Source organism: Dipodomys merriami, unplaced genomic scaffold (assembly GCF_024711535.1).
Source record: "Dipodomys merriami isolate MVZ:Mamm:240054 unplaced genomic scaffold, mDipMer1.0.p SCAF_9, whole genome shotgun sequence".
Classification (NCBI taxonomy): Eukaryota; Metazoa; Chordata; class Mammalia; order Rodentia; family Heteromyidae; genus Dipodomys; species Dipodomys merriami.
The window spans coordinates 26,618,917-26,637,429 of NW_027206512.1; the positions used below are offsets into that span (position 1 = coordinate 26,618,917).

At 35.5% G+C, this 18,513-nt stretch overlaps 2 protein-coding genes across 4 annotated transcripts in view; one reads left to right on the forward strand and one right to left on the reverse strand.

Annotated features, from left to right (window-relative positions):
- The window catches only part of Uba6 (ubiquitin like modifier activating enzyme 6), a 64,492-nt gene extending 55,441 nt beyond the window's left edge, over window positions 1-9,051 (forward strand). For both annotated transcript variants that reach the window (XM_070012248.1, XM_070012249.1), the window contains exon 33: window positions 662-9,051. In XM_070012248.1, coding sequence (XP_069868349.1) covers window positions 662-797 — 136 coding nt within the window. In that variant the 3' untranslated portion in view covers window positions 798-9,051. The remainder of the gene's footprint in view (window positions 1-661) is intronic.
- A 74-nt stretch (window positions 9,052-9,125) lies between these two features.
- The window catches only part of Stap1 (signal transducing adaptor family member 1), a 42,576-nt gene continuing 33,188 nt past the window's right edge, over window positions 9,126-18,513 (reverse strand). For both annotated transcript variants that reach the window (XM_070012252.1, XM_070012254.1), the window contains 3 exons: window positions 14,255-14,324; window positions 12,529-12,625; window positions 9,126-9,387 (listed from right to left, as the gene is read on the reverse strand). In XM_070012252.1, coding sequence (XP_069868353.1) covers window positions 9,356-9,387; window positions 12,529-12,625; window positions 14,255-14,324 — 199 coding nt within the window. In that variant the 3' untranslated portion in view covers window positions 9,126-9,355. The remainder of the gene's footprint in view (window positions 9,388-12,528; window positions 12,626-14,254; window positions 14,325-18,513) is intronic.

Here is an 18,513-nt window from a genome sequence, read left to right on the forward strand (position 1 = left end):
CTTATCTTTGTGAAAGTATTTGTTAATGGTTCAAAGGCATTAAACCATAGTATTTCACTCATATATAATACTTGAATCACATTGAATTACCAATTTTCTTTTATCATTTCCAACAATGATCTAGTTTGATTCACAATTCCATATATAAATGTGTGTATATGTGTGTATGTATATATATATATATGTGTGTGTGTGTGTGTGTGTGTGTGTATATATATATATGTATATGTATACATACATACATACATACAATTTTTTGGCCAGTCTGGAACTTGAAATCAGGGCCCCTGGGTGCTGTCTCTGAGCTTCTTTTGCTCAAGGCTAGCACCTTACCACTTGAGCCATAGCTCTGCTTCTGGCTTTTTTGGTAGTTAACAGGATATAAGAGTGCCATGGGCTCTCCTGCCCGGGCTGGCTTCAAACCACAGTCCTTAGGTGTCAGCCTCCTGAGTAGCTAGGATTATAGCATGTTACACTGGTGCCTGGCGCAATATAGACTTTTTAGAATATATAGAAAAACGTATATATAAGAGAAATGGATAGATTTTAAAATGAAGTGTAGAGATTAGTCTAGATTTTCTGGATAGCATTAGTTAACAAATCATTCTTTCAGTTTATAGAACTTACCAAAGAATTCATTCTTTCTTGCTTATTCTCTTAGAATGCACAAACTTGTGAAACCTTCTACTGAAAAAAAGTATGTGGATCTTACCGTGTCTTTTGCCCCTGACACTGATGGAGATGAAGACTTGCCTGGACCTCCAGTAAGATACTATTTCAGTCATGGCACTGATTAATTGAAGTTGTCTTAGTTACTTGAAGACTACTTCATTTTGCACTTTTTCAGAAGCTAACAAAAATAAGCTCTTTACTATGGATTTTTCCTTGATGAAGCCTTAATTTAAGGGAAACATCAGTAGGAAACTGAAGAATTACAAGATAATCAGAAGTGGAGTATGTACTTGTCTAATGCTTCATGTGGCTATGATCACAAGCAACTTGAACTGGAATACCATTTTATAATGCTTCCAACAAATTAAGCTCTCAGATGAAAAGAAGGAATAAAGTACTTACCTACGACCAGAAGAAATGAGGATCAAAAAAAATTGAAAATAGTTAACGTAACTATTCAAAAAAGTTTAATAGTATTTAATTTCTTTTTTTGTTTGGTATCTGAGACCCATTTTTCAAAACAGTGTTTGGTACTCTGCACCTCTTACATGTCTAAGCTGTGATAATTTAATACCAATGGGAAAAGGAAAGAGGTACTGGCAGATGAAAAGATGAGATTTTACATTGTATAGTTACTGTTTTCTGTCCTGATACCTTTGTTAGTTTAAGTGTTTCTTATATCATTGTCTCCCCCAAATCAGAATTTTTGTTGATAATTATTAGTGTTGTAAGCCATGAGCAGTAGGTCAGATAACACATGTTAACTTGCCCTTAATGTTAACAGTATTACATGGACTCTTGACAACCCTCCTAGAATATCTGTGAATGTGTACAGATAAATGTGGCAGTCATTTAATTTTTAAATATGGCTTCTAATTTGGTATTTTATTTATTTGGAATCCTAAACCTGATTGTAGTACTCATAAGACTAAAAGGTTTTGTAAAGGGATTGTCCTTAGAAATAGATGAAAATTAGCAATTAAAAAATGATCACTAGTAGAGTCTTGATATTTTTTTTTTCTTTTAGCATCCTAATAGAAAATACATTAGTGGGAAACATGCCATTTTATTCCCCATTCTTAGAAAGGGAGTTGATAAAGATACAAATTATTTTTTTAGGTCTTTAATGAGAGAAATTTTTTGTTTTCTGATGTGAATGATTTGATATGAATGATTACAAATCTGATGTAAGAGCTTTTATAAAAAAAATGGTGTAAATTATATTCAGTACTGTAAAGGCAATGAAGACAGCAAATGATTATTGCTAGAGCTGTCATGCATCCTAAAACCACTGACACTTCACAACCTCAGGAAGTCATTTCCCTCCAGCTCTTTGTCTTCTGCTTTCCTGTTCAGACCATTAATAAGTATTTTGATAAATCAGAAACCACATTTACATCAGTGTTACTACAGTTTGGTATCCTTGTATTACATACTTACCTTTTCCTTTCCCACTTTTAAATAATTTAAATTATTCTGACAACCATGTGATTTGTATCCTTTTGTTAAAAATACCCAGTTGGGAAACATTTGGGAATTGAGAGAAAATTTGTATAATTAAAGAAAAATTTGTTTATTCACTTAAGAGATTGGGGAAGGGTGAATAAGACAAGTTTCAAAGAAATACATACCTTAGAAATAAATAATTTTTGTTCATAAAATCCTGTCCTCTCCCACTGCATATTCCAAATGTAATACTGAAGATTATTGTTATATAAAATTGAAACTAAGACTAATACCAAGGCTCCAGGGCCTAGAACTTTAGAGGGTACAGATAACAGAAAGGACTTTTATACAACAAGACTTTTTACCCCCACTTTTCATTTTGTCATGTGCTCTTTCACAGCAAGTGATATTTTCCAGGTATCCCTTCAGCAGTCTTCAAATAGGAGTCTCACATCTCTGATAGCAAATTTAGAAATACGCTAGGTATGCTATATCACTTGAGCCTTGCCCCCATATCCTTTTGCTTCTTAGTTTTTCAGGTAGATTCTTGCACATTGTCCATGTCAGCCTCATACCTCAGTTCTTCTGCCTCTGTCTCCTGAGTAAAACTTGCAAGAATTTTATCATTACTTTTTTGCCTAAAAATAATGATTATTGCCCTCACTTCTAGAAAGCCAGAGTAAAATTAATAGCAATTACTCTTTATTTCAATTCCATAAGATCACTGTTGGTGATTGAAATCCCAGGTGCAAAAGTCATTTTGTAAAAATTTCATTGGGTGATATTTTTTAACAAAAATAAATTAAAATTTCATATATCTGTATAGCCATGTTCCATAGTTAGCTCCAAACATTGTGATTCTGCTACTCATTTTAATGTGTAATGTTGCTTTTGTATTTTCTAGTTTTCCTGCTTTGAAATCATGTTTCAGCATTAATTGAGTGTGGAGGAATAGTATGTACAAATGTTTTTGGCTCTTGGAAACTATATTTCAACAAACATCTGGAGATGGACTTAGTGATATAGTTTAGTAATACAGTAGCCTATTTGTGGCCTTGAATTTATTAAAGAGCAGCAGTAAAAATAAATGCAACAGGTAGAAATAATTGTCATCATGTAAAATAGATTGGTAAGTGACAAAGCATAGTTTAAAGATTTCTAAAATCATTCCATTTTAGAATTTTGGTATGCTTATTTGCAAGTTCTTTATAAATTGTTTCAAGGACTTGGAAATGTGTGTGTTTGCATTTTATCTGTTACTGCACATACTGGTGGTAATAGTGTCAAAGCATAAAACATTCAGCTATATTTAGAGTCCACAATTTAAAATGAGGACAGAAAGAAAATTGTTCTCTTGGAATTTTGAGGGGAAAAATACCTTTTGACCTGATTTTTTCAACGATAGTGAATAAATCATAATCTCATTATGACTGCAAATAGCTAATCATTTTGTATGACATCACTAGGTATGGGTATTCTGTTTTTCATAATTTCAAGAACAAATCAGGAAGGTGAAGTCTTAGGAATCAGGAAGTATGAGGTGATTTGTATTCACTTTTCCTTTAAAAGCTTTGTTTCTAATTGAGAAATATATAAATTATAACTTAGAAATATTTACCTTTATAAATATGCAGAATTAGGTATAATTTTACAGGTACACCTCACATAATGAGAACTCAAATTAATAGAAAATTGACAGGAACCCAAAAACTACCCATGATGAACACCCCAGTCACAACCATCTTACACACACCCTCTGGTAATTACTACTCTCAACTTTGGTGGTAGCTCTCTCCTTGTTCTTATGTTATTACTACCCCTGTGTGTAAATCTAAAAAACATAGTTTAGTTTTGTCTGTTTTGGAGCTTAGTAAAAGAATGATGCATTCTTCTGTTGCTTCTTTCATTCAGCATGTGATTCATCCATGTTATAGCTGTAATACATTCGTCATCACTTCTGCGTAATTTACCTTTGTGTTCCGTTCCCATGCCCACTTTATTCATTGTATTGACAATGGATGGTTTTAGTTTGGAATAACTCCAGTTTCACAGTGAGATTTTTTTTTTTCCAGTCAAGGGGCTTGAACTCGGGGCCTGTGAGCTGTCCCTGTACTCTTCAGCTCACTCAAGGCGAGCAATTTACTGCTTGAGCCACGGTTTCTCTAGTGGTTTATTGGAGATAAGAGTGTCTTGGACTTTACTGCCCTGGCTGGCTTTGAACCTCAGATCCTCAGATCTCCTGAGTAGCTAGGATTACAGGTGTGAGCCAACGGCACCCGGCAAGTGAGAATTATTTTAAGTCTTCTATTGCAAAAATGGTTTCTTGGTTTTAAGGTATGTATTGTATCTTAAACTTTTTAGATAGCTACCAGTGGTGCATGTCTGTAATGCCCGCTACTCAGGAGGCTGAGATCTGAGGATAATGGTTTGAAAGACAGCCTGGCCAGCAAAGTCTATGAGATACTTATCTACAGTTGATCTACAGTTGGAAGTAAAGCTATAGTTTAAGTGGTAGAGCACTAGTCTTAAGTAAATCAGCTTAGGGACAGCACCCAATCCAAGTTCAAGTCTCTGGACTGGCACAAAAAAATTTAATAGATTACTATAAATGTTTTTATAAGCACTAGATAAGAAGTGGATGTGCCATTATGTATTACTAGTTTTACTCTATATTTTTCTAATTACCAGTGAAAATGTCAATTCTATTACACATCTTCTTTTGTATTGGCAGATTTTTTTCTTATCAATGCATGAAAAATCTTTAGTTATAGATCTATAGTTGTAGTTATCTTTCCCTCATTTTATTAAAAACAAGTTTATTAAAGGTTAGGTACACAGTGAAGTAATATCAGTCTTTTGTTTGATCTCTTCTAAAAGCCTGAGTTTCTCCTTTTACACTTTTTAGTTTATGTTTTTTTGAACTCAAGGCCTCACAGTTTCTAGGCTGGTGTTCTACCAACTTCAGCCACACCTGCAACCCCAACTTTTTTAATTCTTTAGTAATTAATCCTATGTATGATGGATAATGCTTACCACTCATTACTGGTTTTACTTTTCCTTTTTTTTTTTTCCAGAAGCACTATCTAGTGGTACTAAAACCCATATTCTCTTGACTGACTATATCTCTGAATTTTTAAAAAAATAAAAGTATATATCTTGGCTGGGTGCTGGTGGCTCATGCCCGTAATACTAGCTACTCAGGAGGCTGAGATCTTAGGATCACATTTCAAAGCCATCCCTGGCAGGAAAGTTTGTGAGACTCTTATCTCCAATTAACCACTGGAAAACCAGAAGTGGTGCTGTAGCTCAAGCAGTAGGGCGCTTGCCTTAAGCTGAAGAGTGCAGGGACAGCACCCAAGCCCAGAGTTCAAGCCCCACGGCCAACAAAAAAGGGAAAAAACAAAACAGTATATACTTCTATATGCTGTTTTCTTCATAGCAGATATGTTTTTGTTACTTGGTTAAAAACTAGTCCAGCTGTATTCTGAGTGTCTTTGTTATTCTTATTTTCAGTTCTCAAATTTCTAATTGTAATCATACAAATCTGTCATTGCAGATTCTAGATGTCTCAAATTGTTTAGCTTTTATTTACTTGAACATAGGAAACATACTTATTTTGTAATCTGGGTCTAATAATAGACCCTCCTGTGCATCTATTTTGTTGTTTCTTATCCTCATTCTTCTGTCTTGCCTCCTGTATGTCTGGTAATCTTTAATTCCTTGCCACTATTATATTTGAAAACTTAAGGAAAATTGCCATGGATATCCTTCCTCCAGAGATTTTTCATTTTCTTGTGCCAGGTTCTAGACACTAGTAATTTTAGGATTATTTTGATCAAATTTCAGAGACTCTTCTGGGCCTTCTATGTGAGTCAGCACTGAGCTGTAGACTGTGCTAGACTGTTCACCTTACTCTTAAGGTTCAGCCCTTTAAGGTTGCAAAGTGTGGTAACTAACTGTAGACTCTACCTTTGAATTCCTACCCTGTTAGCTTAGACAGCTTCTCAGTGACTCCTTGCAGATATGTCTATAAATGGTCCCGGATGCAGTGGTCATAGGTAAAGTTTACCATGCTGAGTTTTCTGTTTTCTCCTACATGTCAGCCAGGTAATTTATTTGCTAACATCAGTTAGCTGATGCTTACTTAAATTTTAAAAAAAAAATATACAATTACACCAACTTTTTACAGTTCTCTAATTGTGTGTGAAATATAGTTGGCTTTTTCATGTTGCTTTTGCATCTGGAAACAAAGCAGTGATGCTTTCATATTTGGGGATTAGGATGGTGAATAGTTTTAACTTTAAACATAATAATCCAGTCATTCCTAACGTTCAAATTTTGGTTTTGTCAGTCTTTATGTTATCGCAGTCATAATTTCCATCCTTCCCAATATTAGTTACTTTTTCTATTAATTAGAAATGAGTTACTTCATTCATTTTCACCTTTATGCACTTGAAAAATTACTATTGTACTGTAATATGATTACATTACCCTACCTCTATCATCTATAGTTTGGGTTTTAACAGTAATATTTAATTAAAATGTTTTTATGGAAGTGGTGCTGTGGCTCAAGTGGTAGAGCGCTCACCTTGAGCTGAAAAGCTGAGGGACAGCGACCAAGCCCAGAGTTCAAGCCCACAACTGACAACATAAATAAATAAGTAAATGTTTTCATTTTTATTAGTACTTATTCAAACCCCTGTTTATTTTGGCAAATATTTATTTACCAAACATGACTTTTGTAATGACCTTTTTTAAATCTTGGGTTTTTTTATTTATTTTCTGTTTATTTGAATTTTGATGAGAAAAAAATGATCTTTTAATCATTTGAATCTGCTTCAGACTCACTTTGTAGCCTGGAATATGGTAATTTTATGCATTTGAAAACTAGTCATTGGGGCAGTATGCTGTACATATTAATTATAAGTTTGTTAATTGTATAACACATTTTCTAATTCCTTACTGATTTTTAATAAACCTGTTATGTCAATCACAGAAAGGGGTGTATTAAAAATTATCCATTATGTTGCCCAGTGCCTGTTGCTCACGCCTATAATCTTACCTATTCAAGGAAGGTGATCTAAGAATCATGTTTGAAGTCAGCCCAAGCAGAAATCTATAAGACTTTAACTCCCATTTAACCAGCAAATATGCATCCCCACATTACAGGTGTGGATCAAGTGGTAGAACAATAGCCATGAGCAAAAACTGAGTAAAAGTGTAAGGCCCTGAGTTCATGCCCTAGTACTGGAACAAAAGGTAAAAATAATTATAATCCACTATGAGATGTGTAGATATTGAGTACAGAATTTCAATTTAGCTTTTAGAACTTCCTACATTATATATTTTTGATAGAATGTGAACATTCAACATTCAGAGGTACTAAGATTGATACTCACTAGTCTCTTATCTACTTGAATATTGGCACAAGGAAGTGTATATAAGTGTTCAATAAATGTTTTTGAGCTTGAACTCAACACCTCATGCATGCTCACTTGTTTTCTCAGCTGTCATCACTTGAGCCATGCCTCCAGCCCTAAGGCTGGAGGATTTATGCCCCAACTTTGATCATATTTAAGATTCCTGATTAGTTAACATTGCCTTCCTATTTAAGAGAAAGCCTTACTTAGATATTTTAAAGAGATAATTTATCTTAATAACAGTAGATATTAAAATAATGGTTCTTAGACTTCATACAGCATTTACTTGTGGCGCATACTAAAAAGGTAGATTTCTGAACCAACCCAACGAAACTAATTCATTGAGTAAGAAGACTCAGTATTTTTAGGAATCACAAGTAGCTCATTGAACTAGTTACTACAGCTGCTATAGCAAGTATGCTTTGTGGCTTAAGCAACAACAACAACAAAAAGTTTCAGGCTAGATCTTAATTGAGACAGGTCAGGTTGATTTCACTACCCACCCCTACCCCCAACCCAGGCCTCTCTCTACTTGTAGATGGTAATCTTCCTCTGTCTCACATACCTTTCCTTTGTATGTCTATATCCTATCCTGATTTGGGGGGGGGGGTGTATGTTGGATGTTAGGAGAGTTGTCACTATATAGCTGACAGTAACCTCAAATTCACCATCCTCCTGCCTCAGCCTCACAAATTCTGACATTACAGGTATGTACTACTACACCCAGCCCTTTCAGCATCTTTATAAGACATTGAAGCTAAAGAATATTAGGAATCTATTCTAGCCGTTTATTTTTTTCAGATGAAAAAGAAAAAAGCCCAACATCCAGGTAATTAGAACCAAGAGTAGAGTACAGGCTGCATCTTTTAATTCTTAATTACATAAATGATTCCCAGATTATGTGGTCATCAAAATAGATATTGAAGTTTTTTTTCCAAATAAAAGAAATGAAATGATATCTGAGACTTTGTTTCACTAGATCTAGTATGGTGGGACTGATTACAGGTACAATGTACAACATCATATTTGTGAAGGAAATTGATATATAACCTTTCACTGTCCTTTAAAAGGTCACCAGTGGTGCACACCTGTAATCCTAGCTACTTCCTGATATCTGAGGATCAGGATTTGAAGCCGTCCTTGGCAGGAGAGTCTGTACGACTCTTACCTCCAACTAACCACCAAAAAGCTGGAAGTGGAGCTGTGGCTCAAGTTGTAGAGCACTAGGCTTAAGTACAAAAGCTCAGGGACATTACCCAGTACCTAAGTTCAAACCCTGTGACTGGCACCAATAAAAACAAGATTTGAATTACCTAAAGAGTAGTATCAGTAAAGAATATGAAGTTCATTACTTCCAATATCAACATAGATGACAATATAGTATTTCTATTGGAAAAGCATATCTCATAGTGATCTAGCCACTAGGGGTAGTTTAAATGACATATTTGATATATTGGTCAAATCAAATTTCAACAAAATCCTACTAAGGCTTTTTAGGAACTGATAGGATTTAGGAAAACTAAAGAATGTTAAAGTGGAAATTGGACAGAAGAAATATATTTAGTTAGCCCAGGAAAACAAAAAAACTGTTTAGAAAGTTCATTTTATTGGGAGTGAATTTATCATCCCCACAGTCATAGTCTATGGTTTCCCAGTGAATTGGTTTCATTCTGATAAATTTGTATGACACATTATTTCTGGTGTCCCAGCAAATTACTCAAATTAAGATTAGGAGAATAGAAGTAACTGCAATATAAATTATCAAAATACATAAGTAATTTTCCATGTTTTATTTCACATGATGTATGGATTTTTCTTCAACTTCTCACTTCTGTATTGGATTCTTGGCCTAGAAATTATGAGTTGAAAAAACTGGATTAGTAATAATACAAGGACAAATGGTTCTTTGTTTTCAATGGGAATTGATTTCTCATTTGTGCCTAGGACATGGTGGTGGGTGTAATAAATGTTAAATGATTAAATGCTGAATATTCATATTTGTTTTCATTTGTATTTTATCCTGGACCTGGGTTCCTTTTCTCGTTCTTTAGATGAATGTTTTCTTTATCTTTTGGAGTGTCCTTTAAGCCACTAAAATCTGAAGTTAAGAAAAATAAATTGAGAAAATGTCTCTGATAATCCTAATTCCGTCACTGCTCTTACCTTGTGTTGTCAGAGAAAGCCGAATACCAACAAGGACCAAAACTTCTTTTACTAAGAATTTTATGCAAGCACATTATTTTTTTCCACATCTCAAGATTTGAACCATTAGGTGCTCTAATTCATTGTGATTTCACAACTCAAGGCAAATTTAAGTGCTCTAAAAAGACTCACTGTGCACTGAAGACATGGCCCCTGTGGTAGAACACTAGCCAAAATGAGCTCAGTTGGTAAAGCACCACCTTGAGCTAAAGAGCTGTCAGTGCCCAGGCCCTGAGTTCAAGCCCCACTCCTGGCACAAAAGAAAAATGACCCTTTTGAAAACAGGTTTAATCATTTCTTACGAAGGTAGACATTCATTTACCATGTAAGCCAGCAATCTTTTGATATGTCTAGATTTTTTTTTACATAGTTGAATGCTTAAGTTTACACAATAAAGTTTGGGTTTAATAATTTCCCCAAACTGAAAACTCTAATATATTCAAATTGGTGAATATATAAACAAAAGATACCTTCAAACAGTGAAACACTATTTTGCTATTAAAACAAGAATAAGGAGATAATGAGCATACTTGTGTGAATCACAGTAACATGCTGAGTGGAAAAAGACCTATCCACAGGAATATAATACAGTTTATAATATAATATAGATCCCATCTATATTCTGGAATAAGCAGAATTTATAGAGAGATTGTTGGCTAGAGAGAAAAATGGAATACTAAAGGACATAAGAGTCTTTATTATGCTGGTTCTGGGGCTTGAACTCAGGACCTGGGTGCTGTCCCTGAGAATTTTTGCTCAAGGCACTTCAACCACAGCTCTACTTCTAGCTTTTTCTGTTTGTTTAATTTCAGATTGAGTCTCACTGACTTTCCTGCCCATGCTGGCTTTGACCTGCAAGCATCAAATCTGTCTTCTTGACACACTTGGATTACAAGTGTGAGCCACAAGTGTTCAGCTAGCTTTTATTTATTATCATATATCTTGCTTGTGTTGATTTTCATCAAATTTAGAAGTCTATACAGCAAAAAGTGGATTTCAAGCCAGAACTTGGTAGTTTGAGGCCATACAGAGCAGAAAAATCTGTTAATCTATCTTCATCAATCAAAACTGAACATAGAGGCACATACACACCTGTGATCCTGACAAGTATGGAAAGCCATGATCTAGGAGGATTGGCATCTGCTAGGCATGAAGCAAGACCCAAACTCAAAAGTAACCATCTAAAAAGTAGCTTCAGGCATGGCTAAAGTACTAGAGAAATAACTTAACCAAATGCAAGACACTGAGTTTAAACCCATTAAGTCATTAGTCAGAAATGAGACAATACAGAGTAGATCAAAGACTTAGGCTGAGAAACCAAGTATTTAAGTAATAGAATACACCAACAGAATACTCTGGTCATTTTTTTTCTTTTTTTGGGGGGGGGGTTGGGGGATGGGCGGGGTCTGGTCATGGGGCCAGAACTCTGGGCCTGGGCGCTGTCCCTCAGCTCTTCAGCTCAAGGCTAGCACTCTATCACCTGAGCCACAGCGCCACTTTCGGCTTTTTTCTTTTTGCTTATGTGGTGCTGAGGAATCGAACCCAGGGCCTCGAGCATTCCAGGCCAAGCGCTCTACCACTGAGCCACCTTCCCAGCCCCCTGGTCATTTTTAAATAGTATTTAAAAGCCAAAAGATTCATATGCAGAAGTTAAATGAATAAATGTTTCAGACTCAATAAGAATTCTCACATGCATGATCTGACCAGAAGTGAACTTTGCTGCTTCAGAAATCGATAGGCCTCTTAACATTAGAAAATTATAAACAAGACAAATAGTCATGTCTTAGTGGTGTCTCCTGTACTGAACGGATGAGTAGGCCCTATATGAGTAATACACTGTATTTGATCATTTTCTGAAATTCTTTCAGATTCTGGGCTTTGTGGTTTTCTATTTTTGTTATGTGACTTCACAAGATTAATATTATGTTTTAAGAAATTAGACTTTTAAACTCATTGCTTTAATGAGACTTTTCAGATAAATCCCTAGTGCAAGTCACCAAACAAACTTGTTTCTCCTCATAATATGTAGGAACAGAAACTACTTCAAAACTGAAGTCTAAACAAGCTGGAGATATCTTATCTCTCCTCCTTACAGCTTGCCTAATGACCTTGTTCAGTAGGGATTGTTGAAAAGAATAATGAGAAACTATTTCACTCAGTCAGCCTTGCTCTGGCCCAAAACTGGAATGCAAACAACCAATGTCATGGATCTGTCAACCGTGCAGCTGCATAACATCCTGTGTTCAGCTTAATGGTTTGCTATAATTTTTTGAAATTATTAATTTATAACCAAAAGACTCACAAATTTTGTAGTTGATCCTAACTAGCTCTTTATCGCTCCTTCCTTGCTATATTTTATCTTTATAGTAGAATAAAATTCTCTCACAGGTCAACTAAAACCTAAGAACTAATTCAATAGTCTCTCCTTAATCCTCACCCATTTTATTCTGTCTGAAGTATCACATACAGTTGACAAACATCCTTTATATTTCCTGTTCAGTTTCCATGACTATATGAATTTGGTTTTCTCTTATCTCTGAACTTGTTTGATAACACCAAGAAAATGCTGGAATGAAGTTGATAGTCACAATACATGCCTCACACTGTATATTCACAAGAATATCTTGGCACTCCCTTACTTTCCCTGACTCAATGACAAAATGATTTCTAAATGGATAATTTAAAAGCTTCATTACAGTTCCCACATGGTTGGTGTTACAAAACCTATCTCAGAGGTGAGGGGGATTGTTTTGTTTCTCTAAGCATACCTGTCAAAGGAAGAACTTACCAAAATTTTCATCAGTTGTATATATAAATGGTCTTAAATTTCCTCCAGTCTCCTTCACAAAATAATCGATGACACTGAACAGGTTTGGGAGTGTTACCTGCACACAAAATGAAAGGCTGAGTGTCATCTGGGTAAAGATAGATGAAGATCATACCAGTAACTCCAGCTACTAGGCAAGTAGAGATAGAATGGTGGCTTAATGCCAGCCCAAGCCAAAAATTAAAAGTATGGTAGTACCTGCCTATTATCTCAGTTACTTTGAAGGTAGAAATGGGAGGAACACAGTCGAAGTCCACCCCAGGCAAAAATGTAAGACCCTATCTGAAAAACAAATTAAAAACAAAAGAACTGGGGCTATGACTCAAGTGGTAGAACAATTGACTGGCAAGCATGAGGTCCTGAGTTCAAAAGAGCAGACATACCTCAACTGGTTTTAATCAAATGCAGATTATTGTGTGTTTCCTGACTTCAAGAAAAGAAAGTCATGTAGTTGGCTTATGAATGACTATACTTTTATGTGTCCATGTGTCTGATTTCTTCTAACAGAGACCTTGTCATTTCTCTGTTATGGAATTATTCCTTTTCCACTGGGTTTGATCTAGTGGAGAATTTAGGTACCTTACTTATGCCCCCCACCCAAGGTAAATAGTAAGAATGATTCAAGTCAAGCTAGAAAGTGCTCCCTCCCTGAAGTCTGAATACAGAATATAGAAGCAAGAAAGGATAGCAGCTTCATGATTAAATGATTGTTAGTATTGTAATTGCTTCCTAGTCCCTGGAGATTTGCTATCATTTCCAGAATGTTTATTATATGAACATTCAGCATTCTTAGACTCAATTCATTTTAGCTTAAGTTAGGCATAGTTGAGATCCTCTGCCAAAAGCCAAAGAACCCTGAAGGCAAGACAATGTATGCATTTTAATATTTCAAACAAGGTAATTTACAAGTCTAAGAGTAATTGAAATGTCTTTCCCACCAATATTTTTATAAAAGTGAAATTTAGTTAAACCTAAAGATGAGTCACTTTAATGACTTTTTCCTTTTCAACTATGTAAAGGCAAAATGTCATTAAAATGCGATCGAGTAGAGAGCTTGTGTTAGGGACAGTAAAAAGTGAAGGGTTAATTTTCTTTCCATGGTTTACTGTACAGAAATGAGCCCAGTTCACCAGTTATAAAAGGTGTACCAATCATATCATTCCTCTTTGATGTTACTTCTAGACACTTGATTATTTGGATGATCCTTTAGCCATCTTGTTCTCTGCCTCCTTCATTAGAACCTTGTTCTAATGGGGATGGAGAAAAGACCTGAGAAGCTTTGAAAGGCATTCCTGACAAAGCCAGAAGTGAGGTGAAGAATTAGCCACTCTCCAGGGTTAAAGTTGAAATACAAGAAATTCAGCCATACTATATCATTTTTCCTGTTTGATTGCCACAATGGGCCTAGAGAGATAGAGGAACCAGGTGCCCAGTTTTAAAGAAATATTATAGATACCTTCAACACCCACTAGTTCTATGTAAGTTCCATTCAGGAACATCTTTCTTGGTTCAATTTTATCACTGCACCTGATATCACAAGCTATATTTGTTGTTGTTGTTCTGATACTGGAGCTTGAACTCAAAGCCTTGTTTTGCTCAAGGACACTGCTTTACCACTTGAATCAGGCCTCTACTTCCAGTTTTTGCCAGAAACAGAAGGTTCATCAACAAAGAAATAGTTACTTACAGGTTTTTCCAGTTCAATAGTATAGTTTTTTCCTATGCTCATCACTTTGTAGTGCTTGATTCTTGGCATACTAAAATGAAACCAGAATATAAGTTAAAGGGAGCAGAAATTGGATCTACATAGTAAGACTGTGTGCTTATGACTATAGTTTGACTAAATAAAATCCTTCATGGCTGTTGGGAGGGAGTGGTCTCTTTAGAGGGAATGGTGGTTACCCACTAGGGCTACAGGAAATCTAGATCACTGAGTAGATGAATGAAAAAAATATAAAAAGAGAAAAAATAAAGACCTAAAGATCTTTCAGGAAGAAATAATTTTCATAAAATTTCACATAGGGATATGCAAATCAAATTATATATTATATAATATGTAATATATAGCATATGGCTATATATAATATATAACATATTGCATATAGCTATATATAATATTACATATTATATACTATATAATATAGTACATAATACATAGTATATATCATATACTTATAGCATATATATCATATAAATATAGAAAGTGAAAAAAATCATTTTAAAGAAAAATGTTTTCGGGGGGCCGGGAAGGTGGCTCAGTGGTAGAGCGCTTGCAATGCATGCCTGAGGCCCTGGGTTCAATTCCCCAGCACCACATAAGCAAAAAGAAAAAAAAAGCCGGAAGTGGCGCTGTGGCTCAAGTGGTAGAGCGCTAGCCTTGAGCTGAAGAGCTGAGGTACAGCGCCCAGGCCCAGAGTGCAGGCCCCATGACCAGACCCCCCTCCGCTTAAAAAAAAAAAAAAGAAAAGAAAAATGTTTTCAGGCCTGGGAAGGTGGCTCCGTGGTAGAGTGCTTGCCTTGCATGCATGAGGCCCTGGGTTCGATACCTCAGCACCACATAAGCAGAAAAATCTGGAAGTGGTGCTGTGGCTCAAGTGGTAGTGTGCTAGCCTTGAGCTGAAGAGCTGAGAGACAGGCCCAGAGTTCAGACCCCATGACCCCCCCCAAAAAAAGAAAAATGTTTTCTACTCTGTAACTCATCCAACCAGACATCATTCCATGTCTGTTGTTACTAATGTCTTATGTACCACCCTTCATCTCTGCTAAATCTCTACACTCAGTGATAAGAAAAATGTTAGGCACTATATAACATACAGGTGGGAGAATAAATGTGGTAGATGAATATTAACATCTTCCTCTCCTACACTTCCATAGCTCTTCATTTTATCACCCTAAACACATGGCATCTTACTGATTTTTAACCTGCTTAAGAAAAAAGGAGCATATTCTATTCATATTTACATCCCAGCATTAAGCACACAATTTATGAAATTATGGGCAGCTCATCTTGTAGTGGTATTGACTAGAACTAAAGAAATTTATACTGAAATCAGTTTCATGCCATTAAGCTTTGAAAAACAGAACATTTGTCTTAAATTACTTTGATTTAGATGGCAAGAAAGTTTAGCATGAAAACTTTTTCTAATGTGGAAAACTTAACAGGCTTTATTTTGACACCATTTGTTTGAATGATAAATTCACTCTTATGTTTCAGAAACTTTCAAAAGCAAAATTATCCATTTAGTTAAGGTGATGGACAGGGCCTTTTCATTTCTTCTCTTATTTCTTAAAGTTTTTTCCATTTTTACTTCATGTTACACTAGAGCTGAATTATATGGAACACTTCTATCTAATAAGCTCTCTCCTCATCACCAACATCCTCTCAACTGCATATCTTGTTGGGGAATAATTGGAGCTAATTCTAATAGTCTCCATCCAAAACATGGGTTTAAACCCTTCCTAAAATAAATTATTCCTTAAAGCCAAAACTTCAAGAATCAGTTAGAAACTGGTGAAATAAACATCTTTGGACAGAAAGGGTTTTACATGTACCCTATCATGGCCAATGGATCTGGCTTTATCTTTTCCCTTACTATGAAAATATCATTGCAATCAGACCATTACCATTCATAAACTGTCCAATTTCCATATCCTCTAAAACAATTCCTGTATCCTCTAAATCCAAAAGTTCTGGTTTGTTTCCCCATTGGGGGGGGGGGTGAACTCAGGGCCTCATACATGCTAGGTAAGATGTTATCACTTGAGCCAAGGTTCTAGCCCTTTTTGCTTTAGGTTGTTTTTCAGATAGGGTTTTTTTCATATTTTATTTTATTGTAAAGATGCTGTATAGAGGAGTTACAGTAATGAGTACACTTTCTGTCTTGCCTGGTCTCTGACTATTCTCCTTCCTACCTGTGCTGACATTCTGACAGGGAGGCACCACAATCAGTTTGTTGAGATGGGATCTTGCTAACCTGTCTGGGCTGGCCTCTCAATCTTTGCCTCCCAAGTAGCAAGGATTACAGACTCAAATTTCTGGTTCTATTTTGTATGTTCTCTGAGCCTCCATTTTTAAATCTATGAAATGGCGATGTGATGGCTTACCTCACATGGTTGAGGTCAGTTAATGACTGCAAAAAAAAAACCCTTAACACAGCCTCTGACACACGTAACACTCACTGAATTCCAAAGACCTTTTACTACATTTTAAATGTATAGTGTGAATTTGGTTGATCTTATGAGTCTCAGCCACTTCATTTGTAAAACATCAAAAATACTGCCAATCTAGCTTTTTAAATTGTACTTGATAGAAATGTTTGTTAACACCCAAGACAGGGCCCACACATGGTTTTATATAAGGTAGGGGGGACACTTCATCTTCATCATCGTCATCATCATCACCATCATCCTTTATGGGGAAGCTGTTGGAGGAAAAGTGATAAAGTCTCTTGCAAGTTTTCCATGAATGGACTTAAATTCTGAAGCAAAAACGGTGGCAGATAAAAAAATTCCATTAAAATCACTTTGGCTTTGATTCTCATTTTGAACTTTATTCTTTCATACTTTGGTTTTCCAAAGGAATAAACAGAGATTCAGCATCAAGATAGGGAAAATTTGCTACTTTGAAGTTTTCTGCTGATGTTCTCAAAAATGAATTCAAGCTTGGTGCTGGTGGCTCACACCTGTAATCCTAGCTACTCAGGAGGCTGAGATCTAAGGATAGGGGCTCAAAGCCAGTCGGGACAAGAAAAGTCCATGATACTCTTATCTCCAATTAACCACCAGAAAATCGGAAGTGGTGCTGTGGCTCAAGTAGTAGAGAACTCGCACTGAGCTGAAAGAGCTCAGAGTCAGTGCCCAGGCCAAGAGTTCAAGTCCGATGACCAACAACAACAACAAAAAAATGTAGTCAATGTTGTGTGGCCTTAACTGTGGTTATAAGTACTTACTCTTTTGTCCTTCATTTTTGCAGAAGAATCTATTTTGGGTAGATAACAATCTACTTCTTCCTTAGCCAATGGCTTTCCAAAAATGTCTGTAATGCTATTATGGCATTTAATGATAAAAATATCAACACAATGTGATTTTGTTATGAGAACATTTTTATGTGCCAGGGGATATAAAGATAGATAACATTCTTTGACCAAGACAGGAGTCACTTGATAATTTGGCATTGGTTAAGTTTTGTTTATCCCTGAGAATAATCTCTCTCCCACAGTTGATCTGTTAGCACACGCAAAGTTTTACTTTCAAGTACTGCTTTGTAAACCAACTTGTCCTCTTCAGCTATTGTTTTACCAGACACACTCATCTAACTTGCATGGTTGAACATTTCTCCTATAAGCAATGATGAAAGAGGATGAATTGGTTTTGTGGGAAACACAGGTGCTTTCTAGTAGTTTAGATTTCTATCAAGCTCTTAACATTAAACATTATATCTTAACAGACTCTTACAGTGCTATCCTTAAAAATTAAGTGAGCCAGTCCATAAAAGATATAAAATATAGACATTCAAAAAAGGCCTCTTGGTGCATCAAAACAGATTATTATCCTTACCATTATGGTTATATTTGGCTTATTAGAAAAAATTGAGTTAAGTAATAAGTTAGAATTTCTAAGCTACTTCCACGTATAAACTCTTCACTAAAACCTAAATTGTTAATACTGACCACAGTGTGAGAGGACTTTTATTTGGCCATTATCCTCATTTCTTTCTAAATATGAACTAAAGGGTTATTTTAATAAAATATTACACTATGTTAAGACCATCAGCAGACATTAATATAGATGTGAGCTTACTAAAATTGGAATGATGGAAATTTGATATGAATTCCTTTGCCACATTTTTCCTATGAGCTTAAAATACAATATAAATGAAACTAAAAGTTGGATCTCAAATTAATCTCCAAATATGTAGCAGAAACCACTAGTGTTTCTCTTAAGCTT